General features: G+C 40.0%; 1 protein-coding gene across 1 annotated transcript in view; it reads right to left on the bottom strand.

The window, feature by feature from the left end:
• The window catches only part of dis3l (DIS3 like exosome 3'-5' exoribonuclease), a 24,682-nt gene extending 1,927 nt beyond the window's left edge, over positions 1–22,755 (bottom strand). The window contains exons 1-12 of the mRNA XM_053314075.1: positions 22,572–22,755; positions 21,046–21,199; positions 19,133–19,261; positions 17,243–17,378; positions 13,234–13,407; positions 12,619–12,697; positions 11,645–11,824; positions 10,825–10,988; positions 9,749–9,910; positions 7,634–7,884; positions 6,481–6,573; positions 4,410–4,698 (exon numbers count right to left, since the gene is read on the bottom strand). Of these exons, the coding sequence (XP_053170050.1) occupies positions 4,410–4,698; positions 6,481–6,573; positions 7,634–7,884; positions 9,749–9,910; positions 10,825–10,988; positions 11,645–11,824; positions 12,619–12,697; positions 13,234–13,407; positions 17,243–17,378; positions 19,133–19,261; positions 21,046–21,199; positions 22,572–22,701 (1,941 nt within the window). The 5' untranslated portion in view covers positions 22,702–22,755. The remainder of the gene's footprint in view (positions 1–4,409; positions 4,699–6,480; positions 6,574–7,633; positions 7,885–9,748; positions 9,911–10,824; positions 10,989–11,644; positions 11,825–12,618; positions 12,698–13,233; positions 13,408–17,242; positions 17,379–19,132; positions 19,262–21,045; positions 21,200–22,571) is intronic.
• Between the last annotated feature and the right edge of the window lie 3,816 nt (positions 22,756–26,571).

The raw sequence follows: 26,571 nt of genomic DNA, 5'->3' as shown, positions 1-26,571 counted from the left end.
TTGTGAATTATTGCATTAAGAATCACTCTTAATTCTTCAAGTGCAATTTCTTTTAGTACAGTCACAGCCAAAATACTAAACAAATCTTAAAATGGATTATCAAAAGGTCTGTTTCAAAGCGTAAACTGAAGAATTTTGGAGAATTAAAAGCAGTAATTCGAGAAGAATGGGACAAGATTACCCCTCAACAGTGTGAAAGGCTGGTGGGGAACATGCCAGCCAGGATTAGAGCTCTACTGTGTGTCTACTAAATATTAATATGATGATGTGATGGTTTATTTATTTTTTGTTCAGTTTTGAACACATTATCTGTTATTTGTTGATTTTGATACCGACAATGTTGAGAACTGACATACTGAAACTGTCAAGAATTTAGTTTTGTTAGTTTTTCTTGTAAACAATAAACAAAAACAATATAATTTGTATTTGTTTGTGTCTAATGCCTTTTGAAACACAAAAAAGATATTTCCACAAACATTGTGTAAACTTTTAAGGGTGTCCGAAAACTTTTTTTCCACCACTGTATAACGATTTGCTCCTCTCTCAGCACATATTGTGATTTCTTTAGAGAGGTTTGTCTCTGTGTATTATACTGATGATGATGATGAAGATGCTGCAGCTTCAGTTCTCTATTATAATGTGAAGAAAACAACAAAGTTAGTGAATCTTTTAGTGTTCAGATGTTCATGCTCATACTGTGTGTCTCTGCTTCAACATCTGCTGCTGTGAGTCAGTTTAGTCTGTAAATACTGAAACATCACAGAGATACTTATGATCGAATGCAGAAAGCTGTTAAACATTCAGGTTGTGATAATAGTAAATAAGACCTGTAATAACCTGCTGACAGTCTTTATATTATATATTAAAGTAAGTTTCTTTTACACAAATGTGTTGTCCAAACCTGATAGGAACTCTCCGTGTCTCTCTCTTATAAACTGTATTTCACCTTATTTAGATATACTGTGATATATTGTGTTTAACTACAGCAGATTATTTATTTATCCTGCTGGAATAAAAGCAGTTTTATTAAATTCCTGCTGTAGTTGTGAAAATGCTTCTTCTTCTTCTTCTTCCAGCAGAGAGCATGAAGTCAATACTGAGTGTTTCTAAATGTGTTTTATTAAGACTTTATATAAACGATAAATGATGCAACCTGCATTAAAGAAGGAAAGAAGGGAGGATCGAAGGAAGGAAGGAAGGAAGGAAGGAAGAGGAGAGAAGACAGGAAGGAAGGAAGGAAGGAAGGAAGGAAGGAAGGAAGGAAGGAAGGAAGGAAGGAAGGAAGGAAGGAAAGATGGAAGGAAGGAAGGAAGGCAGGAAGGAAGGAAGGATCGAAAGAAGGGAGGAAGGAAGGAAGAGGAGAGAAGGGAGGAAGGAAGGAAGAGGAGAGAAGACAGGAAGGAAGGAAGGAAAGAAAGACAGGTGGAAGGAAGGAAGGGAGGAAGGACAGATGGAAGGAAGACAGGAACGAAGGAGGGAGGAAGGAAGGAAGGAAAGACAGGTGGAAGGAAGAGGAGAGAAGACAGTAAGGAAAGATGAAAGAAAGGAAGGAAGGAAGGAAGGGAGGAAGGAAGGAAGGAAGGAAGGAAGTGTTTCTAAATGTGTTTTATTAAGACTTTATAAAGACGATAAATGATGCAACCTGCACTAAGGAAGGAAGGAAGGGAGGATCGAAGGAAGGGAGGAAGGAAAGATGGAAGGAAAGATGGAAGGAAGAGAAGAGAGGAACCTGCACTAATGACCTCTGAGTAAAAAAAAGAAAGAAAGTAATCCATAGTCTTAACGCTAAGGCTGCAGTTCTGTACATAATTATATATACTTTAGTTTTTGTCAGCAAATCCAATGAAGAAAAAACACAAAGTGTGAGTTGGTCTCTTCCTGCCCTCTCTGTGACTCTCAACTTAAAGTCCATTTAACCAAAAGAACATTTTCACTTCTATAAAATGTGGAGGATCGTATTGTGTCAGCAGAAAATAGTTTAAATATAAAAACATAAAGTGTATATCCTCACACACAGAGACACACAGAGACACACAGGATATACTGGCTGCTTGTTTGAGGTTATAATACTAAAAGGAAGGAAGGAAGGAATGAAGGAAGAGGACAGAAGACAGTAAGGAAAGATGAAAGAAAGGAAGGGAGGAAGGGAGGAAGGAAGGAAGGAAGGGAGGAAAGACAGATGGGAGGAAGGAAGGGAGGAAAGACAGATGGAAGGAAGGAAGAGAAGACAGGAAGGAAGAAAGGGAGGATTGAAGAAAGGAAGGAAGGAAAGATGAAAGAAAGGAAGGAAGGAAGGAAGGAAGGAAGGAAGGAAGGAAGGAAGGAAGGAAGGAAGGAGGGAAAGACAGATACATGCTCCTCCCTTCTTCCTCCCTTCCTTTCTCCTTTCCATCCTTTCTTCCTCCTTTCCATCCTTCCTTCCTTCCTTCTTCCTCCCCTCCTTCCTTCCTCCTTTCCATCCTTCCTCCTTTCCATCCATCCTTCCTTCCTCCCCTCCTTCCTTCCTCCTTTCCATCCTTCCTCCCTGCCTAATAGTTTTTTGACTTCCTGCCCTCTCTGTGACTCTCAACTTAAAGTCCATTTAACCAAAAGAACATTTTCACTTCTATAAAATGTGGAGGATCGTATTGTGTCAGCAGAAAATAGTTTAAATATAAAAACATAAAGTGTATATCCTCACACACAGAGACACACACACACACACTCACACACAGAGACACACAGAGACACACACAGACACACAGAGACACACACGCTGCTTGTTTGAGGTTATAATACTAAAAGGAAGGAAGGAAGTGAGGGAGGAAGGAAGGAAGGAAGGAAGGAAGGGAGGAAGGAAGGAAGGAAGGAAGGGAGGAAGGAAGGAAGGAAGGAAGGAAGGAAGGAAGGAAGGAAGACAGAAGACAGTAAGGAAAGATGAAAGAAAGGAAGGAAGGGAGGAAGCAAGGAAGGAAGGAAGGAAGGAAGGAAGAAAGGGAGGATTGAAGGAAGGAAGGAAGGAAGGAAGGAAGGATTGAAGAAAGGGAGGAAGGAAGGAAAGATGGAAGGAAGGGAGGATCAAAGGAAGGGAGGAAGGGAGGAAGGAAGGAAGGAAGGAAGGAAGGAGGGAAGGAAGGAAGGAGGGAAAGATGGAAGGGAGGAAGGAAGGAAAGAAGGAAGGAAGGAAGGAAGGAAGGAAGGAAGGAAGGACGGAAGGGAGGAAGGAAGGAAGGGAGGAAGGAAAGAAGGGAGGAAGGAAAGAAGGGAGGAAGGAAGGGAGGAAAGACAGATGGAAGGAAGGAAGAGAAGACAGGAAGGAAGAAAGGGAGGATTGAAGAAAGGGAGGAAGGAAGGAAAGATGGAAGGAAGAGGAGAGCAGACAGTAAGGAAAGATGAAAGAAAGGAAGAAAGGAAGGAAGGAAGGAAGGATGCTTCTTATTGGGGTTATAATACTAAAACTTTTGGCTCTACTTATGAAATCAACACAGAATTCAGAAACTTAAATATAATATAAATAAAATATGACTGTTTGCTACATGCTCTGAAACTAAAGGCAACAAATTAAAGCTATTAAATCAGATTCAGACCTTCAGTTTTCAGGCAGATAAAGTTTTTCACTACATCTGGAAACAAGATGAACAACATATAACAAGACAGATATTATATATTTATACGTATTGTGTCTTTAATTATATATGAATGAATTTATCATCAATCTTAAGCCACTGCTGATTTAATACAAACATAAAAATGTGATTGTTTTCTTTGTTTTAAAAGGAGATTTATGACTGTTCCTTCCTTCCTTCCTTCCTTCCTTCCTTCCTTTCCATCCTTCCTCCCTGCCTCCTTTTCTTCCTTCTTCCTCCCTTCCTTCCTTCTTTCTCCCTTCCATCTTCCTCCTTTCCATCCTTCCTCTGTGCCTCCTTTTCTCCTTTCTTCCTCCCTCCCTTCCTCCCTTCCTCCTTTCCTTCCCTTTTCCTTCCTTCCTTCTTCATCCTTTCCTTCCCTTTTCCTTCCTTCCTCCCTCCCTTCCTTTTTTCTTCCTTCCTTCCTTCTTCCTCCTTTCCATCCTTCCTCCCTACTTCCTTTTCTTCCTTCTTCCTCCCTCCCTTCTTCCTCCTTTCCATCCTTCCTTCCTTCCTCCTTTCCTTCCTTCCTGCTTTTCTTGCTTCTTCCTCCCTTCTTTCCTTAATTCCTTCCTTCTTCCTCCCTCCCTTCTTCCTCCTTTCCATCATTCCTCCCTGCCTCCTTTTCTTCCTTCTTCCTCCCTCCCTTCCTTCCTCCTTTCCTTACTTCCTCCCTCCCTCCCTCCCTCCCTTCCTTCCTTTCTTGACTCGAGGACAACAGGAGGGTTAAGCTTCCTCCAGCTCTAAAGCAGATTTCCCCTTTAAAAAAAAGTAAAGAATAAACCCCCCCCAAACCCCTCGTACCTCCACTCCTTCCAGCTCCAGAGCTCCTCCTCTGTCTCTTTTAGCTCGGAAGTGTCTTGCTACGTCCGTCAGCGTCTTCAGAGCCTGCGTGAGCTCGGCCAGCTTAGCGTCTCTCTGGTCGGACCCGAGCTGAGCGAGCTCCGCCACCTCGGCCTCTTCCCCGTTGAGCAGCGCCTGGGCCAGCTCGTAGTGCAGCTGGTAGGACGAGCGGATGAGCGTGCGGCCGTACCACACCCTGTTGACGTCGAGGGTTTGGGCATCGATCTCCCACATCACGCTCATCGCATACCTGGTTTTATAAAAAGGGATGTGTTGGAAGAGTACACTACTTTATCACACCTGAAGCCCAATTTCCACCAGGTCCATCAGCGCCACGCTATAGCTCCGTTACAGCAGCGGAGCTCTGGGAGAGAAATCTGCCTTTTAAAATGAAGTTGCACTTTTAATACAGTAATTACGGCAGCCCAATCAAATCCAAACGAGTGCCTTTAGTCTACTGTAATTACTGTAGTAGCTAGTCTACTGTAATTACTGTAGTAGCTAGTCTACCGTAATTACTGTAGTAGCTAGTCTACCGTAATTACTGTAGTAGCAAGTCTACCGTAATTACTGTAGTAGCAGCCTAATCAAATCCGAACGAGTGCCTTTAGTCTACCGTAATTACTGTAGTAGCTAGTCTACTGTAATTACTGTAGTAGCTAGTCTACCGTAATTACTGTAGTAGCTAGCCTACCGTAATTACTGTAGTAGCAAGTCTACCGTAATTACTGTAGTAGCAGCACAACTAAATGACCCGATTTTGTTAACTTGCTCTAATTTTGGTTGATTTGGTAATTTTCTTAGATGTTTGTGCTGATGTCATGTGTCAGTAGCTACGTAGCTAGATGGAGTCTTTATCTGTCTGTTTTATTCCTGTTTATTGCTGAAATACGATCAGGAGGCTGCATGGGTTGTTTTATTTTGAAAGACGGGAAGTTTTATTATGCCGATATGCTATGTCTGACTTCCTGTCTGGTGCAATCTGCTCTGTTGAGCTTGTTGTGAGTTAGAAACGGCTCCGTCAAAAATAGAAATGCTACCTATTGATAGCGCTGCGGCTGGTGAGACATTCCTGGTGGAAACACTCTCATTGATTATAGCCTTTAAGCCCAATTTCCCACCGGGTCCGTCACCGGAGCTGATAGGTGCCACTATAACCAATAAGAGTGTTTCCACCGGGAGCGTCTCAGCAGCTATCAATCCACAGCATTTCTATTTATGACGGAGCCGTTTCTAACTCGCAACGCCAAGCAGAGGACGGAGCTAAACTGTAGCGCAGCCTCTCCGTGCCGCTGACAGACCCGGTGGAAATCCCCAGTAAGATTAAGAATAAATACTCAAATACTAATCATATGTGCTGGCGAGGATGTGGTGAATGAGATGTGGACCATGCTCATGTCTTTTGGAAGTGTTATAAGTTGTCAATGTTTCGGGAAATGGTGCATAATACTCTGCAAAAGATACTAAGATATAATATTCCTATTATGGACTGTAAAACTTTATATATAATATGTAATTTCAACGAGGGAAATGTACGTGTAAGTGATAGATATCTGGTAAAGATTTTATGTGATAGCCAGTAAAAAGGCTATGGAAAGGAGGAAGGAAGGAGGGGAGGAAGAAGGAAGGAAGGGAGGATGGAAAGGAGGGAGGGAGGAAGGATGGAAAGGAGGAAGGAAGAAGGGGAGGAAGAAGGAAGGGAGGAATGAAAGGAGGAAGGAAGGGAGGATGGAAAGGAGGAAGGAAGGAGGGGAGGAAGGAAGGAGGGGAGGAAGAAGGAAGGAAGGAAGGGAGGGAGAAAGGGAGGGAGGGAGGGAGGAAGGATGGAAAGGAGGAAGGAAGGAAGGAAGGGAGGGAGAAAGGGAGGGAGGGAGGAAGGATGACATGAAATGCAAAGAATGAGACTCCCTTAATGTTATTGTTCTTTGTTTTATTTGTTTGTTCCTTTTTCTTTTTCTGTGATGTCCTTTTGTGTTAATAAATGTATGTTACCTAACTAGAAACCTTCCTAAATGTAGTTTTTGGTACGAACCTGTCGACTCCTCCCAGCAGAGAGCAGAGGTCTGAGCTGAGGACTGCAGGCAGCATGTCGTACCTGCGGTCGGCCAGGTAATACGTCGTAGCTCTGAGGACGACGAGGAGAAAGAAAGATAGATAATAAAATAAATAAATAAATGAAGGTAAAATAAGAGGCCATTCATTCATTCTTCTATATATTTCTGTGTCTCATGTTACTATTGAGCTGAAGTAGAGATTGTTTAATTGAGTCCACTAATGAGACTGTAAACATATAAAACTATGAAAACTCTTTGACAGTTTCTCTCTAAAACTTTCTGATGAGTCGCTGTCAGACTTTATTAATTAATCTACTTTTTTAGGAACATCTGGTTTTATTTTTATGAGACTGTTTTCTGCAGAAATCAAGCTGTGATGATCAGATCGTCAAGGCTCTGTGACTGATGACTTTCTTTCTTTCTTTCAGTTGTCATCCTTTTTTTCTTTGTTCTCCTCCCTTTCTTTCTTTTTTTCTTGTTTCTAGTATTCTTTCTCCCTGTCCACATGAACCCTAATAACCTTTCCTACCTGTCCACATGAACCCTAATAACCTTTCCTCCCTGTCCACATGAACCCTAATAACCTTTCCTACCTGTCCACATGAACCCTAATAACCTTTCCTACCTGTCCACATGAACCCTAGTAACCTTTCCTACCTGTCCACATGAACCCTAATAACCTTTCCTCCCTTCCACATGAACCCTAATAACCTTTCCTCCCTTCCACATGAACCCTAATAACCTTTCCTCCCTTTCTTTCCTCCCTTCCTTTCCTCCCATCCTCCCTTTCTTTCCTACCTGTCCACATGAACCCTAGTAACCTTTCCTCCCTTCCACATGAACCCTAATAACCTTTCCTCCCTTTCTTTCCTCCCTTCCTTTCCTCCCATCCTCCCTTTCTTTCCTACCTGTCCACATGAACCCTAATAACCTTTCCTCCCTGTCCACATGAACCCTAATAACCTTTCCTCCCTGTCCACATGAACCCTAATAACCTTTCCTCCCTTCCACATGAACTCTAATAACCTTTCCTCCCTGTCCACATGAACCCTAGTAACCTTTCCTACCTGTCCACATGAACCCTAGTAACCTTTCCTACCTGTCCACATGAACCCTAATAACCTTTCCTACCTGGCTCGTGCCTCCAGGTCGGTGAGCGATCCTTTAGCCACAAAGTGAGTGACGTCAGCGATGTGAACTCCGAGCTCCAGCTTGGTTCCCCCGGCGATGCGACGCACCGACAGCGTGTCGTCTACGTCTTCGCAGCCTCGAGGGTCGATGCTGAACACCAGGTGAGTTTGTCTCAAGTCCTGACGCTCCGACAACTGAGCGGGATCCACAGACCACGGCTGCTCCGGAGAGTTAACGGGCATCTCTCTCAGCTGGAGGAGGGATGGAGAGACACGAGAGAAAGGTTAGAGAAGAAAGAGAGAGAAGGAAGAAAAGGAGGACAAGTGAAAGAAAGAAAGAAAGGGTGACGCCTAAAAGAAAGAAAAAAGAAAGAAAAGGATGACATCTGAAAGGAAATAAGAGAGAGAAAGAAGGAAAAAAGAAAGAAAAAGAGGATGAAAAATGAAAGAAAGACAGAAAAAAAATGATGACACGTGAAAGAAGGAAAAAAAGAAAGAAAAGGATGACAAGAGAGTGAAAGAAGGAGAAAAAGAAAGAAGGATGACAAGAGAGTGAAAGAAGGAAAAAAGAAAGAAAAAAGGAAGAAAAGGATGACACCAGAAAGAAAGAAAGAAAAAAAGAAAGAAAAGGATGACAAGAGAGTGAAAGAAGGAAAAAAGAAAGAAAAAAGGAAGAAAAGGATGACACCAGAAAGAAAGAAAGAATAAAAGAAAGAAAGAAAAGGATGAAAGAAAAAAGAAAGAAAAACAGGATAACACCCGATTTTTGCATCATTGAAATTTGGCAGGCTGGTTAACAACACGTCAAACTCAGAACATATTTATTCTTTATTTTAAACGGACTTTAACTTTAACTTAAATTTAAAGTCCTTGAACAGAAGCAAACAGCTGCTGTACACAGATCTACAGGAAGAGGAGAACAAGGATGATTATTTTTATTCTGAGTCCTCTGAGCTTTAAAAGATGATTATTATTATTATTCTGAGTCCTCTGAGCTTTAAAACGACTCAACAATGAATGAACCAGATAAAAGTCCTTCATACAGAGAAGGAGCTCGGCCTCCAGGTCAGAGGGTCGCCACATTATCAGTTTGCTTCTTAACAAAAAGTGACGTTAACATTCAGTAAAGTGTGTTTATATTTAAGGAATAAATAAAATTCCTTTCTTATAAATCATTTCATTAGTTTGCAGTGAATCAGAGTTTAAATCAAACTGCAGCAGAGGAGCAACAGATTTAAAACACTGAACATGAAGCGTTAGTGAAATTACTTCAGTCTGAATTTGTGTGTTTATATGAAAACTGAATATATGTTTTAATTAGGGCTGTCAGCGTTAACGCGTTAATCGCGATTAGATTAATGTAATCCATAACGCGTTAATTTTTTTAATCGCATTTTAATGTTGCAAGCCTTTTTGTCCCTTCTCCTCCCCCGTAGACGGCTCCTCTAGCTGTAGCGCTATGCTTTGAAGTGGCCTCCTGCAGTAAACCTACCGCGCTGATGGAAAGTAAGAGAGCTACTGGACTTTTGAACGGCTTGTTTAACTTTAAAACACTTCCAGACGCTTCAGTTGACAAGTCAAAAGTAAAATGCAACCTGTGTCAAACGGAGTTTAACTACCACCGGAGTACGTGGAGTTTGAGTTAGCACCTCCACGCTAAACACCCAGGTGCAGCCAAGCCAGCCTCAGCTCCACCAAAGGACCATTTTGGAGTGTGGGAGTCGCAGCAGAGCCGTGATTGATTCCCAGTTAAGACACTCTGGTAAGAAATGCTTTACATTATGGGCTTAAAACTGCCTTCAAATGGAAAATAACAGGATTTTAAACATGCAATTCAAAACGCCATTAATCGTGATTAACTATGGAAATTCTGCGATTAATCTCGATTAAAAAAATGTATTGTTTGACAGCCCAAATATATATATATGTTTGACTTTGTGTCTCCTAAAATATATTAGTTATAGTTATTTCTTTGCTAATGTTTTATAACAACTTTGTAAAGAATAAAATGTCTGAATATGTAAAACAGTATAAATGATAGAAAATCAGAAAAAAGCTAAAAAAAAATCCCCTTTTAATTCAATGAATTAGTATAATGTTCTTCTTCTTCTCTGACCTGTGCGTCTGAGAACGACGGTACGTGGATGCTGTTCTCTATGAGGATCGTGCTGATCTCCGTCTCCAGTTCTCCGGCTCGACCCAGAACTCGAACGCTGTGTCCGTTCGGATAGAGTGACGAGCTTTCCCACGAATCGATGCGCACCACCACTCTGTGATCCTGGAGGAGGAAGACAGAGAGACAGTAGCTTTAAATAAGACAACCTTATTAATGATTGATTGATTGACACATAGATGAACTTTGAGCCTTTTATTGTCCTATTTCCACATATGAAGAATGAAGCGGAATTATGTGTTTTACCCCTTTTTTAGTTTCTTTATGCTAAATGGAATAAAATATTTGCAAAGCTTATATTATTTGTAATTTAGGATGTATTAAAATTTTGACCCATCACCTTATCGATCCACATAAATGCTGAAATAATCAAGATGTCATTCATAAAAACAGCTGATCATTTGGTCTAACTCACTTATTTTTAAAGACAGTGTAAAGTGAATTCAGACATTTTCTTCTAAACACATTAAATAGGTCATAAATGTATTTCTAAAAAAGGTGTAAAAAGCATTTCAACCATTTAGATTTGAATTGTGGAGCTAGGCTTCACAAACTGTGTTTCAAGATTTCTGTGTTCAGGATTTAGTGATTAGCATAAACCCGCCCCTGCTGCTGTAGAGGTATAAATACATTCAGCGCACACTACTACTACTACAGTCTACAGTTAGCCAGTTAGCTGAGTTAGCCGCCGAGTTAGCCACCGAGCTAGCAGCTGAGTTAGCGCCTGAGTTAGCAGCAGAAAGCTCTCAGACTTAGCGTCCATGTTTCTGGTAGAGGTGGTGACTTTGATTGACAGGTGACACTTGGTAGGGGGCGGGGCTTCAGCGTTTGGGAGCAGAGAAAGAGGCTGATTTTTACACAACTTTGAAGCCTGATTTCATATATTTGGCGATTTTTTTTATTATTCAAATTTGGCAGGGTGGTTAACAACACACTTTTCTGTGGTATGTCAAACTCAGAACACATATTTATTCTTACTTTACACAGACTTTAAATACTGAAGAGAGTGGTTTACTGACCTGCAGAGCGTCGGCCTGCTGCGTGCTGATGCGGATCTTGGGGATGCGGTTGTCCCAGGGAATGGCCAGAATACGCTGCGAGTTCCTGTTCTGAGGTCCCTCTCTGGGAGGGAACGTCACCACGTAGTCTCTCCAGTTCCTCTGCAGGATCCCAACGATGCGGCCTGCAGGTTTTAATAATCACACATCAGAGTCGAGAGAGCGTTAACAGACCATTAATTAACTGAGAGAAAGAAATGCCAACTGAAAAAAGGAAGAAAAAGACAAAGATGACAACTGAATGAAAAAAGAAAGAAATGACAACTGAAAGTCAGAATGAGCAAAAGAAAGAAAAAAAGAAAGGACAACTGATAAAAGGAAGAAAAAGAAAAGGATGAAAACTGAAAGAAAGAAAAAAAGAAAAAGAAAAAAGGATGACAATTGAAAGAAAAAAGAAAGAAAAAGAAAAGGATGACAACTGAAAGAAAGAAAAAAAGAAAGAAAGAAAAATGCCAAAAGAAAGAAAGAAAAAGAAATGCCAAAAGAAAGAAAGAAAGAAAGAAAGAAAGAAAGAAAGAAAGAAAAATGCCAAATGAAAAAAAGAGAAGGATGATACCTGAAAGCAAGAAAGAAAGAAAAAGAAAGGATGACACCTGAAAAAAGGAAAGGATTGCACCTGAAGGAGAGAGAGAAAGAAAGAAAGAAAGAAAGAAAGAAAGAAGTTAAAAGACAGACAGTGATAGTTAAAGAGTTTATTCCCTCATGTCTCCACTAGTGATGGAGGGATGAAAGAGAAAAGAGAAAGATGGAGGGATGAAAGAGAAAAGAGAAAGAGTCCCACCTGTTGGCATCGGTTTACTCTCGCTGTCGTCTCCTCTCTTCTCCTCCGCTTGTCCCTCGCTCAGAGCCGTTACCTTTCCTCTCCACTCGCTCTTCGGCAGCAGCTCCACCACGACTACGTCACCATGCACCGCTCGGTTACGGTTCTTATTACCGTCCACCAGCACCTCCCTACTCACATCTGGAAGGAGGAGGAGGAGGAGGAGGAGGGGGAGGAGGGGGAGGGGAGTAGGAGAAGGAGAAGGAGAAGGAGGAAGGAGGAGGAGAAGGAGGACAAGGATGAGGAGGAGGAGGAGGAGGAGGAGGAGGAGGAGGAGGAGGAGATGGAGGAGGAGGGGGAGAGAAGAAGAAGGAGGAGAAGGAGGGGGAGTAGGAGGAGCAGGAGAAGCAGGAGAAGGAGGAGGAGGGGGGGGAGAAGAAGGAGGAGAAAGAGAAAGAGAGGGAAGAGGAGGAGGAGAAGGAGAAGGAGGAGGAAGAGAAAGAGGAGGAGGAGGAGGAGAAAGAGAAAGAGAGGGAAGAGGAGGAGGAGGAGGAGAAAGAGAAAGAGAGGGAAGAGGAGGAGGACAGAGGAGGGGGGCAGGAGTAGGAGGAAGAGGAAGAGAAGAGGAAGGAGGAGGAGAAGGGGGAGGAGAAAGAGGAAGAGGAGGAGGAGGAGGAAGAGGAGGAGGAGAAAGAGGAAGAGGAGGAGAAGAAGGAGGAGGAGGAGAAGAAGAAGGAAGAGGAGGAGGAGGGGGGAGTAGGAGAAGGAGAAAGAGAAAGAGAGGGAAGAGGAGGAGGAGAAGGAGGAGGATGAGAAGGAGAAGAAGTAGGAGGAGGAGAAGAAAGATGAGAAGGAGGAGGAGGAGGAGAAGAAGGAGACGAAGAAGAAGGGGAAGAAGAAGGAAAAGGAAGAGAAGAAGAAACAATGTGAAATGTTAGTTTTTATTTGCAGTCAGTAAAAATGATAAAAACATGACTAGAGGAAACTGTCTCCACCTGTGTTCTTGGTGGTGATTCCCTCCGGTCTGACTGAAGCTTCATGCTGAGAACGATGCTTGTTCACATTCAGAGTGCCCTAAAAAATAAAAATAAAGAAGAAGACGAAGACGAAGACGAAGACGAAGAAGAAGAAGAAGAAGAAGAAGAAGAAGAAGAAGAAGAAGAAGAGAACTTGCTTAATTTATATCATCCAGGCGGGGAGTTCTGGTCCTCTGAAATGAGGCCAACCAGGAAGTAACTTAGAGCTGCATTCTATCAAAAGGCCACCAGGGGGCGACCGTCTCTATACAAGTCAATGGAGAATTCACCAACTTCTCACTTGATTTCTAACCTCAGTAAACGTTTTCAAAATGTGTTTATGGTCTCAATCGCTAGTTTAAAGCCTTCTTCAATGCAGTATGATGTTCATTTGGGACATTTTGGCCTCCCTGATTTTATATGTGACGATAAAGCAGGGTATGCATTAGGGCGTGGCTACGTCCTGATTGACAGGTTGATTGACCAATGTCCTCGAGATCCAGCCCTCGCAACCATATCAACCTCCCCGCTCCGCCCATGGCTCCGACCAACAGTCCAAACCCTAAATATAATCACTTCACAATGATGAAGTACCTGAATGTACCGTCCAGACTTGATCCCGGCCTCCAGGATTTCATTGGGCAGATGTTCGGCGTACTCCTTCCCTCCCTCCGCGCTAACGCTCTCCTTTTCCTGCAGCGTCTGAGAAATGGAGCTGTACAGATCGTGGGCCGCCTGCAGGTCCTGCCAGAAGTCCTGCAGATAATCCTGGAAAATATAACGACACGTGGAAGAAGATATTTGAGATATATAAGCCACAGATTAAAGAATAACTGGCACTATTGGTCAGGGTCTTATCTTAGATGTTAGTTCATGCAATTTCATACTTAGGGCAGGGAAGTTTTTGTGCATTTTACACTAGATTTTGAAATAGGGTTAGGGTTAGGGTTAGGGCATGGCCGCCAAGTCCGCTGAAACCCCGCCCCCCACCAAGTGTCACCTGTCAATCAAAGTCACCACCTCTACCCGAAACATGGAGGCTACGTCTGAGAGCTTTCTGCTGCTAGCTCTGCGGCTAACTCGACTAACTGGCTAACTGTAGACTGTAGTAGTAGTAGTAGTGTATGCTGAATGTATTTATACCTCTACAGCAGCAGGGGCGGGTTTATGCTAATCACTAAATCCTGAACACAGAAATCTTGAAACACAGTTTGTGAAGCCTAGCTCCACAATTCAAATCTAAATGGTTGAAATGCTTTTTACACCTTTTTTAGAAATACATTTATGACCCATTTAATGTGTTTGCAAGAAAATGTCTGAATTCACTTTACACAGTCTTTAAAAGGTTCCTGAAATAAATGATAATAGTAAAAATATTGTTGTGTTTATTGGCTCATTATGTTTCCAACCTCAAATAACGGAATAATGGATTTTGGTCATTTCGCCCCGGCCCTAGTTCCCAGTCTGCCTTTGAGCCTTCGCCATGGCCGGGGAATAAAAATCAATCAAAGCCAACATGAAACCTACTTTGGCATGCTTTAATAGTTTACTGAAATCTTTAATAGAAACAGAGGAGTTTCTTAGACACTGCAGGTTTATGTAATGTCCACCAGTTTCCATCAGTCCTGTAACAGTCGCTGACTCTACAATACTATTAAAACCCGTGAACCTCCCGCTGCGGAGGAAAGACGAGGTCAGGCCGAGGTGAATCCAAACAATTTGTGGTAGGAATTGGGAACAAAACAAGACTCCACACAAAAAAGAAAGTTGCTGAATTCAACAAAAAAAAAAAAAACCCAAAGAAAAGAGATCAGATTACTCGTCTTTTAATGTCTTTACTCCGGCTGCCAGCGGCTTGTTGAATTGATTTTAGGATCATTAAGTTTAAAGCACTTCAGATTACATCTCAGAGTTTCTCTTTTCTTATCAACCTGCAGGCTCAGACTGAAGAGGAGGACAAAAGACAGAGTTTCCTTCAGGGCAACACGAGTATCAAACAACCTGCCTCTGATACTCTGGGATTTATTTTAAAGCTTTCTTTTAAATCTTTTAAAGTTGAGGCTGTCCTTATAATCTTTACATGTTGATTTATTTGATTTTAATTTATATATATATGTGGGAATGTGTGTGTATTTGGTCTGTTAGTCTGTCTGCTTTGATAAGCGATATATATATAAACTTTATAAATATTATTATTATTATTATAGTTATTATTATTACAGTTTTTATAATAAAAGTGACTCAGGTTATTATTTGGAATTTGTTCCTTCATATTTTTTCTTCCATTTCTTTCTTTCTTTATTATTTATTTATTTTCTTTTATTCATTTTAATTTATTAACATTTTATTGTTCTTATTTTCTCTTGTGTGTATTGGAATCAATTGGATTCTTGTCATTTGTTTTCTTAGAGCAAGTTCCTTATTTTCTAGATAGTTGGCCTTGGTCCACCCTGAAGTTTCGGTTTTGCATTTCATTTATATCTATAAATGTATTTATTGATTTGTGTAAATACATTTTCCTTATACACAAACTAAGTTCAATTGTGGCTACTTGGGAATTGGGGAAGATGGGGCCTATTCAGGTTATGCCCTGAGCACCCCTAGACTGGGGCATAACATGAATTGGGGGCTTGTCTTGGAGCCTCCAATTCACGTAGACTGGGGCATAACAGGAGTGTGTGATTTATTTAGTTGTAAAGCCCTTTGAGCTGTATTTATTGTATGAAAGCTGCTTTACAAATCAAGTTTTTACTTTTATTATTCTTAAAATGACCCAGAATCTGAACTGAACTGTCGAATAAGAACCTGAATTCCTGTGATTAGATGTTTTTTTAACTGAATAAACAAAACACAGGAAGACATAGTTACCTTTTAGGTTTTTATATCTAACTTCTTTTTTATAACCTAACACAGTCAGCCGCTGAATGTTTTGCACCGATGATTCAACCAACAAAGTTTCTAACTTGCAGAGTCCTTCACCTCGTCTGTGCAGACAACTAACAGGAAATAATTTTACTTGCATGAAAGAAAATAATTCTTCCTACATCACAGCTCGATTGTGGCTTCATCATTCATCTCCTCCTCCGATAAAACATCTGTAATAAACTACTCATCAATCCTTTTATCTGCTCTCAGCTAAAACATGCATGTAGAAAATCCATTTCCCCCCACATCCCAGGTCAAATTGACCCCATCTCTATTTTGACTGTTCCTTCTTTTCTTCTTTCCATCCTCCCTTCCTTCCTTCCTCTTTCTTGAATTTTTCCTTCGTTCTTCCCCTCCTTCCCTCTTTCTTTGCTCCCTCCTCCTTCCATATTTCTTTCCTCGCTTCCTTCCATCCATCCATCCTTCCTTGCTTCCTTCCTTTCCCTCCTCGTTTCCTTCCTCCCTCCCTCCTTACTCTTTTCCTTCTTTCCTTCCTTCCTTCTCTCCTTACTTCCTTCCTCTTTTAGTCCCTCCCTCCTTACTCCCTTCCTTCTTTCCTTCCTTTCCTTCTCTCCTTAGTTCCTTCTTCTTTTCCTTCCTTCCTTCCTTCTTTCCTTCCTCCTTACTCCCTTCCTTCGTTCCTCCCTTCTTTCCTTACTTCCTCCTTTCCTCCCTCCCTCATTCCTTCCTTCCTCTTTTAGTCCCTCCCTCTTTACTGCCTTACTCCCTTCCTTCCTTCTTTCCTTACTTCCTTCCTTTTCTTCTCTCCTCACTTCCTTCTTCTTTTCCTTCCTTCCATCCCAGACAAATAAATGACTTCCTGTATTTTCTCCGAATAAGCTTTCAGGCTCCAATCAGTCATACTGTTTCCACTTTGTCCAAGCTTGAGTTTTCTGTCAGTTTTTTTTAACTTCACATACTCTGATAGTATATTAGTTGTCAAGCAGCTCAATGGAGCGATGTGGACGGAGCAGAATTAGGTGTTAAAAATAAAAATCACTCGAGTGTTGTGTGAAATTCATGAAACACTGCTGCAGGACCCACTGGAAAAAACACTCAAGTCAATGTAGATTATGGAAGGAAGGAAGGAAGGAAGGAAGGAAGGAAGGAAGGAAGGAAGGAAGGAAGGAAGGAAGGAAAACCTGATGCTGCTTTTAAAACTATTTTTTAAAGAAATGTTTTAATTGCTCATCTTGCCAACATTAATGTTAACGTTATATATCCAGTAGACCCTTGAAGTTCTTTAATAGTGCAGTGTGTGTCGGTCATCTGCTCTCGTACAAAGTTGACAGTAAACTTCACATACGTCTCACAAAAGGTAATTATTTAGTTATTAAATGCTTCAGTTTTTGAAGATGAACAAGACATTATAAGAGCTGGATACCAGACCAAAAATGCGACCTATTCAGTCCTATAAGCCAAAAAAAGTTTCTAGTTTCCAGGTTTCCTTCCAAGTTATTCCATAAAGCAATATAACTGAGCTTGTCTGCAGTCAAAGTGCCCTGTCAGCAGTTTTAAAGATGCCTCTTTTACAATGGTGGTCTATGGGGAACATGCTTTTTGGCTGCAGAGGAGGGAATAATTATTTTCAGTTGCAATACCGCGAGTGACCAGTTTTTGAGTGGTGGCGCTCTTTCAGCTCTTATAATACATCCATGTGATGAGAGTGGTCACGTACCTGGACGGAGATGACGTAGACTCCAGAGTTGAGGCTGTTGTATTGAGCTACGGCTTCCTGGTCTTCTGTGATCATCACGACATTCATCATACCTGCCAGGTGGTTATAGTACCACACTGCTGCCGAGTACACACACCTACACACACACACACACACACACACAGGACATTTATGACTTTAAGACAGCCCTGTTATGTTGTTATGTGGACAGCTTGCCTGTTAAAGCCTTAAACTTGGATATTTTGTATTTAACAACTCTGACATATAAAACACTACCTGTAACTAACTTTAAGTGACGCTTCCACATTATAAAAGAAAACAGACATAAATTATTTACAGCTCTAGTTTACTTGTCTTGTTTATACAGTAAATACATTTCATGACAGCAGACGGCACCTCCAGCTTTCTGTCTTTAAAATGCTGCGATATGTGTGTATGTGTGTGTGTGTGTGTGTGTGTGTGTGTGTGTTATGAGAAAATCTTTATTATAACAAAAATAACGTTGGTAAGCAGAAAGCACTTTTACTTTGACATAATTATCTCTTCCTCCTGTCTTAGAGGTAAAGTTTTGATCAAACAGGAAGTTGGTGACTTTTAAATAAAACTAAAAACTTTTATTACTTTTTTCTTTTTCTTCTTTTTATGAGCTTTTTCTATGTGTTTGACTTGATTTTATATATTGTATTGATTCTATTCTCTCTCTATGTGAGATTTACTGAGTACACTGCACTGCTAACTTTATCGCTTTACTTTATTTATTTATCTACAGTGGTGGGAAAAAGTTTTCGGACACTCCATGTAGCATTTGTGAAATATTGCATTAAGAATCACTCTTAGGTCTTCAAGTGCAATTTCTTTTAGTACAGTCACAGCCAAAATACTAAACAAATCTTAAAAAATCCATAAATCCATAAAAATACATAAGCTCTACTGCGTGCTAATGGCAGGGCTACTAAATATTAATATGATGATGTGATTCTGATACCGACAATGTTGAGAACTGACATATTGAAACTGTCAAGAATTGCTCCTGTGAGTTATTTGTGGAAGAAAAAACTTTAGCCTTCAGACCCTTACAGAGAGTCTCTCTTAGAAAATCTTAATTAGACCACCTGATTAAATAAAGATTAAATAAGTTATTACAGTTCTGCGTCACCAGCCAGTTGAACAAAAGCTGAAACGTTGACTAATCTGACTGGAAATTCAGAGTCTCTGTGTGTTACTAAACTGTGTAATTAAACTTTCATCTAAAATGTACCAAAGGACTCACAGTATTTATCATACAGTTGTATCTAACTCTCTGCAGTAGGAGTTATAAATAAATATATTTCCAGAAAATGTTTAACTATTCCTATAAAGCCAAAGACCGCAACCAAAGACTAAACACAACATTACTGCAATTATCCAACTTTCAACCTTTCCGTTTGTGTTTTTAATGCAAAAATTACATCAGAAACAAGAAGAAATCTCTCAATATCACACAGAAGTTTTCACACTTGGCTGACGTGGAAAAACGTGGGTTGTCTTATTTTTAGTGTCTTTAAAAGCACATATGAAGTGGCACCTGTAATCTCATTATATGTTAAATATAATAAGAATAAAGCTTTCTATCTTTCTATTCTAAAAGCAAAATGTGCTATACCTCCTCATCTCCAATGAGGAGAAATCAATACCTGAAACAAACATTTTACATTTTATACATTGTTTTAACTGCCTGAGGTTTCCTTAATATTCACTTTCACATCCAAATAGTGGATGGAAACATGGATTATTTCACTTTATGTAATACACAACACATCTGCTAATCTGCTAATCCCTGCTATAAACCTGAGCTACTCGAGTTCCTAGTGTTTCACTGAGGATGTCGGTCAGGTACTGATGACTTCTCACCTGGTCTGCCACTTCTCCTGGCTCTCCCCTTTCTCCCTCGGACAGTAGGAATACTCCTGGAATTCATTGGCAAACAGCACACAGTCGTGTCGAGGGTCCTTCAGCAGGTTTCGCAGACGGTTGTACTGCCTGTTCAGAAACATAACCGCAAAAAAAAGACAAGCATATAAAGACCCCGATCATAAAAACAGCAAAATGGTAAAAAGATGCATTAAAGGAATAGTCTGACATTTATTATGAGACAGGTGTAGTAAGATGTAAAATTCTGGGTGGATAAAAAAGCAAAACTGCTGAAAAACTACTTTTACTTATACTTTTAACGTTGTTTTATGCTCTGTTACGTGCTGTGTGGTATTTGGTGCGGTTTCCTTGTTTTTCCTTGTTTTCCTTTTCACCAGGTACCGCCCTCCTCCCCCCACTGATTAAAGCAGAAAAACTCATAAGGTCATATCTCTCTCTCTCTTTCAGTCTTTCACTCTCTCTGTCTCTCTCTCTCACTCTCTCTGTCTCTCTCTCTCACTCTTTCACTCTCTCTGTCTCTCTCTCTTTCACTCTCTCTGTCTCTCTTTCTCTCTCTCTCTCTCTCTCTCTCCTGTGTGTTGTAGTGAATAGAAAACTCCAATTACTGACACACAGTATGGCACACAGTCAGCATCTGCTCGACCAACCACGTCTACGTAACATTATCAGAAAGTGAAGCCTCATCATATTAACGGTGCAACACTTCACAAACAGCAGCGTCAGCAAAAAAAGAAAACAACCCAAAAAAAACTAACTGGAACCAAACCAGAGGTCATGTGGGACTCCCTATTTACAGGATTCATCAAGTTTGTCAAAGGCAGTCTCCTGGTGTGTGTGTGTGTGTGTGTGTGTGTGTGTGTGTGTGTGCGTGTGTGTGTGTGTGAGAGAGAGACGTATATCAAGTCATAAGGCCAGATCTCATTTAGCTTGGTCAGCAGAGCTTTGATTTAATGAGGCTGACCCCTGCCCACTCTTTACACACTGCACAGTTGTGGGCAGATTATCATTAGACGCTTTGGAAATGAAAGGTCGTGATCACTGAAGCTGTCCTGTTGTCTTCACCGTGAACGCTGTTTTTCACCATTTTCGTAGACTAAAAACGATAAATAACTATCAGGGTTCCCACACATTTTTACCAATTCATTTTCAAAACTTTTTCATAATATTTGATCCCTTTTCCATGACTTTATTTAAGAAGTTTAAAGACTGTGTAAAGTGAATCCAGCCATTTTCTTCTAAACACATTAAATAGGTCATAAATGTATTTCTAAAAAAGGTGTAAAAAGCATTTCAACCATTTAGATTTGAATTGTGGAGCTAGGCTTCACAAACTGTGTTTCAAGATTTCTGTTTCAAGATTTAGTGATTAGCATAAAGAGGTATAAATACATTCAGCGCACACTACTACTACAGTCTACAGTTAGCCAGTTAGCTGAGTTAGCCGCCGAGCTAGCCGCCGAGTTAGCAGCAGAAACCCCTCAAACGTAGCGTCCATGCTTCTGGTAGAGGTGGTGACTTTGATTGACAGGTGACACTTGGTAGGGGGCGGGGCTTCAGGGTTTGGGAGCAGAGAAAGAGGTTGATTTTTACACAACTTTGAAGCCTAATTTTATATATTTGGTGTTTTTTTAATCATTCAAATTTGGCAGGGTGGTTAACAACACACTTTTCTGTGGTATGTCAAACTCAGAACACATATTTATTCTTACTTTACACGGACTTTAATGTGCAGAAAATCTAAAACTATAACCTCTAAGTTGGCTTTCAGAGGGGCTGAGAGGCTTCAGAGTGTGAACATTTGAAACAGACACATCAACAGTTTTGACACAATCAAGTTAAAGATTAAATATATATTACAGTGTTAATATTTGGCCTGTGTGGTGTGAGCATACCTGCGTCCTTTGCTGTGCTGCACAGCCTGGCAGGCGGTCTGGGTGAAGACGATGCCCTGCAGCTCTCGTAACTCCAGAATCTCCATGTAGTCGACCACCACGCCGACGTCAGGCACCACATAGTGGATCAAATCTCCCGGCAACACCTTCCCATCTGTTTAACAAGGTAGTAGATGTGTGACAGTGACTTGTTTTTGCTGAGGCTCCACACACTATTTAAGCAACTTTAATTTAATTAGAAAAGCAACATTTTAATCTCACAGATCTTCAGCGGACATTCTCAAATCCAAAAAATTCTTCCTTCTTCTTTTTGGATTTGACCATGCATACCTTACACCCTGTTTTGTCTTTGATATTCAACTTAACACCAGAGTGATGTGGAAACTTGAAGCCTCCAGTTAACAAACACACTGAGAATGAACTTTACAGTGAAGTCAGACACATTTTGTGTCTAATAGTTAAACTTCTTAAATGAAATATATTTGCATTCATCGTTTCTGTCTTTTTTTCCCTTTTTAATAAAAGAAGAAAGAACAGATGTAATTTTAATGACATTAGCAAGATAATTAAACTTTGAAATTTAAATTGAACCCTATCAGACTCAAATTATTAGTCATAATAGAGTATTTTACATCTTAAAACATTTCTGGAGGATATTTAATAAACTGCCGACTATGGCCTGATTGACACTGGATTTTTGGGGCCGATACCAATACAGATATATCAGCCAATAATGTTATATACAGAATATATACATAAATACACATTTTTTTGTAGTGTGGTTATGGAGGCCGTGATATTTTACAGTTTAACTATAAACATTACTGCATAAAATGACATCAGTGCTGGGATCACTGGGAATTTCATAAGTAAACAGTAGATTCCTATAAATAATAAAACACATACAACAATAAAAAAACACGTGTACATATAAAATGTAACTTGAATTGAGATCAAATATACATAAAATGTTGCCTATATAACTTAAATAATAATTATTGGTGTACATACTGTATATATGCCGATATCAATATATACCTGTACTGCCGTCACAGTTTGTCTGCACTGATTTGGATAATATTCTTTACTAGTTTAATAGCTGTTAACCTACAGATTAAAACCACTTGACTAACTTTGGAGCAAACTTGTTGAGTAGCAGGTGGTATCACTTTAAAAATAGCAGCATATTAAGTTAAACAAGTTTGAATAGTTGCTGTTAGCTAACTTTGCTTTAGTTAAGTCAAAGGAAATGTTACGTCAGCGAATATTTAAACACCTATTGTCATGTTAGCTGTAGTGTGTGTTTAAAGGTCCTCATTATGACTGTGTGTGTGTACAGGTCCTCATTGTGACTGTGTGTGTGTATATGTGTGTGTGTGTGTTAGGACTGTGTTGTGACTGTGTGTGACTCTGTGACTCCCTGTGTGTGTGTGACTCCGTAACTATGTGTGTGTGACTGTGTGTGTGTGTGTGTGTGTAATTCTTTCTGTATGTGTGTGAGAGTGTGTGTATGTGTGCTTGTTTACCGTTCACGCAGCCCCCCTGACACAGTGAGCTGTAACACGGGACCTCCTCCCGCAGATAATGCTCCCGCACCACACGCACCTTCCGTCCCCGGCAGCTCTTCAGATGTAGGATCCTCTCCGTCTTTATCATCTTCGTGTAAACTCAGAAATCAGCCATTTAATATCCAGCTTTTCCAGTTATCGATTAGTGTTTGACGCGGGAAGAAGACACACTAGTAAACAGCGTCAACGTCAGGGAAGTACCGAAACTGAAGCACAATTACGTCATTACGCACATAGCGCTCCCTCGCTGCGTTCATGTGCCGTCGGAAACCACAACTATCTATGTGTGTTTGATGTTGAGAAATCGTTTTGAACGCCTTTACCAAAAGTGGGAAAGACAAAAACTTTAAATGAACAATTAATGTTTTTTAATTTGTATGTAGTGCTTACATCTAAAAACTAAAACAAACCATACCTCTAGTTAGCGTTAAAGTAACATAGTCAAGAAGTGAAGTGCTGTCCGAGTGGACTTGAATCTACCAGAATCTGACGGTTAATCAGTGATTTTAACGGTTACCAAGACAACAATGTAAAATACTCCATTACAAGTAAAAACAAGTTTCTTATAGCAACCCTTCAGATCCAGTAGTGTAAGTACATTTATGCAAGTTCTGTACTTGTACTGTACTTAGTATTTTCATTTAATGCTGTACCGTCTCACACCTGCTTACATCTAGAGAAGAGTCGTACTTTTACTGTAATACTGCATACTACATCACTCATAATACTGCAGTACTTTTACTGTAATACTGCATACTACATCACTATAATACTGCAGTACTTTTACTGTAATACTGCATACTACATCACTCATAATACTGCAGTACTTTTACTGTAATACTGCATACTACATCACTCATAATACTGCAGTACTTTTACTGTAGTACTGCATACTACATCACTCATAATACTGCAGTACTTTTACTGTAATACTGCATACTACATCACTCATAATACTGCAGTACTTTTACTGTAATACTGCATACTACATCACTCATAATACTGCAGTACTTTTACTGTAGTACTGCATACTACATCACTCATAATACTGCAGTACTTTTACTGTAATACTGCATACTACATCACTCATAATACTGCAGTACTTTTACTGTAATACTGCATACTACATCACTCATAATACTGCAGTACTTTTACTGTAATACTGCATACTACATCACTCATAATACTACAGGATCTTTCATGAAGGACTTTTACTTGTAATGGAGTATTTTTACTTTGCTGTATTGGTTCTTTTTCTGACGTAAAGAATCTTTATACTTCTTCTGCAGAAATAAAGAAGTAATGGGAGAAGACAGTTCATCATTAAGCCAGCCAAGCAGATAATGTTAAGGCTTTTATCTCAGGAGTGGTGGAGTCAACAAAGGCTAAAATACCAGTAAATCTCCAACATGATAATAACAATAATAATAATAAACTGTATATCTATAGCACCTTTCAAAATAAAAGTCACAAGGTGCTTCACATATGCAATATTAACCCAATAACATACACACAACATAATAAAATAAGCAAGTATAAAATAGATGAAAACTTAAAAGATAACTTAAGTGATGGGGTTGTTTTTGATATTGCGGCTTTGTGGATGTGAGACTTAGGTAGCCTAACAAAATAAAAATGTTACAATGCTACAAATACTCATATATTTATACACAAAACATGAGATAATACTTTTTTCCCCCTAATACAAATCAAAATGTGAAGTTTACGTTAAAAAAAATCCTTCCAAAATGAGTCATACCAAAATACTGTAAATGAAATAAATGACATCATCTTTTTCAAAATTGCTCAATTGAAAGGGGAGTCCGCAAACTGATGGGAGGCGTCACAGTCTGAGGGGGGAGGGGAGTCCTCTCAATGAGTCCGCTACTCTTTGGCTGCGCTGTGGAAGAGAGAGAGAGAGAGAGAGAGAGAGAGAGAGAGAGAGAGAGAGAGAGAGAGAGAGAGAGAGAGAGAGAGAGAGAGAGGCTGCAGCAGAGCATCAGCACCAGACATTGAGCTCAAGTTGCCAACTCTACACACATCATCATCACTGATGCTGAGGACTTTACTCATGTTGTTTCCACGGAGACATCTATTCACATCTTTTTATTTCTATTTTATTTCATTTTATTTTTTGAAAAATCACTTTCAGGCATGTCAGCTGTCACGTCGCTTCTTTTAACGTCACATTTACTCTGCATCCAGTCCGAGAAGATGAACTTTATTTAAGGACGCGCCCTGCAGGTAAGCACTAAAGCTGTTTTTCATTACTTATTCAGTTCAAAAAATAGAAGGATCTGTACCGAAAAAGCATTAAATATTAAAACCAGATTGTGCATTAGTAAGTTTATAATCATCTCATCGTGATTAAATGTCATTAATGTCGTACTATACCTCTAAAATTCTCCTTTTTCTGTTATAATATTCATATCTGTACTGCAGATTATCCTTCTGAAGTTGATAATAGGGATCATAGTGGCAAATATTAGATGGATAAATCCTTATATGATATTATAAGTAACCTGCATGTGTTTATAATCCAGCTCCATGATTCAGTTTTGAGCTTAATGTGCAAAAAAAAAAAAAAAGAGAGAGAGATGAAACTAGTTTATTGATGTTTGCTGTTAAGAAGGAATCAGAGTTATTGCATGTGTCAGACTCTTCTCATATTGGATTTAATCATTAATTCACATTATTGCTGCTGCTGCTGCTGCTGCTGCTGCTGCTGCTGTGTTTGAGGAGATCTTGCCAAAGTTTATGAAACTGCTTTATATGTTTTCTTGAAGTCCAGTCACTGTTGGGATTTTTTTTTTTTATATATATTTAAGCAAATTTGGCTTGCTCTCAATTGCTTCATTCTCCTGTGTGCAATAGTCAGATCCCAAAGCTCTGCTGAAGGTTTAATATGATTTTTAATTTTTTTATATTCCAGTCATCTAATTTGGATGTAGTCGACCTTGGCTGACGGGTGAATGCAATTAACTGTAATCAAGTCACTTGTAGGACAGACCTGGAGTATTAAAAAAAAAAAAAGAAAACACACTGCAGCAGCTGGTTTTTTTTTGTATTGACACAGTTTTTCCCCCCAGCTGGATGTCTGGACTCTACAGCGATCAAAAGATTTGGATGTTAATTAGATGATCATTGCTTGTTGTAGTGCTCCCATTGATTCCCCCTTGAGGCATCACAGCAGGAAAGACTTTACACACAGGGACTCTCTCTCACACACTCTCATTGATGAACCACTAGATGGCGATCTTGAGCCTGCAGCTGCTCTTGATTGGACATTGAGATGCTGGATTCTCAAACTGTGCATGTGTGTGAATGGATGTGTGTGTGTGTGTGAGAGTGTGTGTGTGTGTGTGAGAGTGTGTGTATGTGTGTGTGTGTGTGTGTGTGTGTGTGTGTGTGTGTGTGTGTGTGTGTGTGTGTGTGTGTGTGTGTGGAGATTTCAGGTCATGTCTCATGGAGTGATGCTTTTGACATAAATGTGAATATTCTGCGTATTTGCGCTCACTGATCTGAGAATGTAAAGTTGAAAAGACTCTAAATTAAACCCACATAGTGTTTTCTTCTTTTTCTCTCTCTCTCTCTCTCTCTCTCTCTCTCTCTCTCTCTTTCCTCATGTCGCTTCACTGAGCTCGTGCAGCTTGGAGTTCGGAGATTGTGCTGTGTGCAATATGTCACCGAGAACGCAATAATAATAATGCAGCTTTTGACGACTCCTGGAGCTCTTACGTTAATTAAATGTTTGTACTTTTTAAGATGATGCCGTGCAGTATAAGAGAGGAGAGGAGAGGAGAGAGGAGAGGAGGGGTCAGTTCAGCATGAAGAATCACTTTCAGGGACCTTTTTAAGTTGCCAGAAGTGTGAAATGTGATATATAAAAAGGTTATGAAAATGCAAAAATATATATGTAAAAAAACAAAAAAGAAAAAGAAAGCTGTGTTTATCTCAG

The sequence above is a fragment of the Scomber japonicus genome, chromosome 1 (assembly GCF_027409825.1).
Source record: "Scomber japonicus isolate fScoJap1 chromosome 1, fScoJap1.pri, whole genome shotgun sequence".
Lineage (NCBI taxonomy): Eukaryota > Metazoa > Chordata > Actinopteri > Scombriformes > Scombridae > Scomber > Scomber japonicus.
This window is presented reverse-complemented; position numbering and strand designations above follow the sequence as displayed.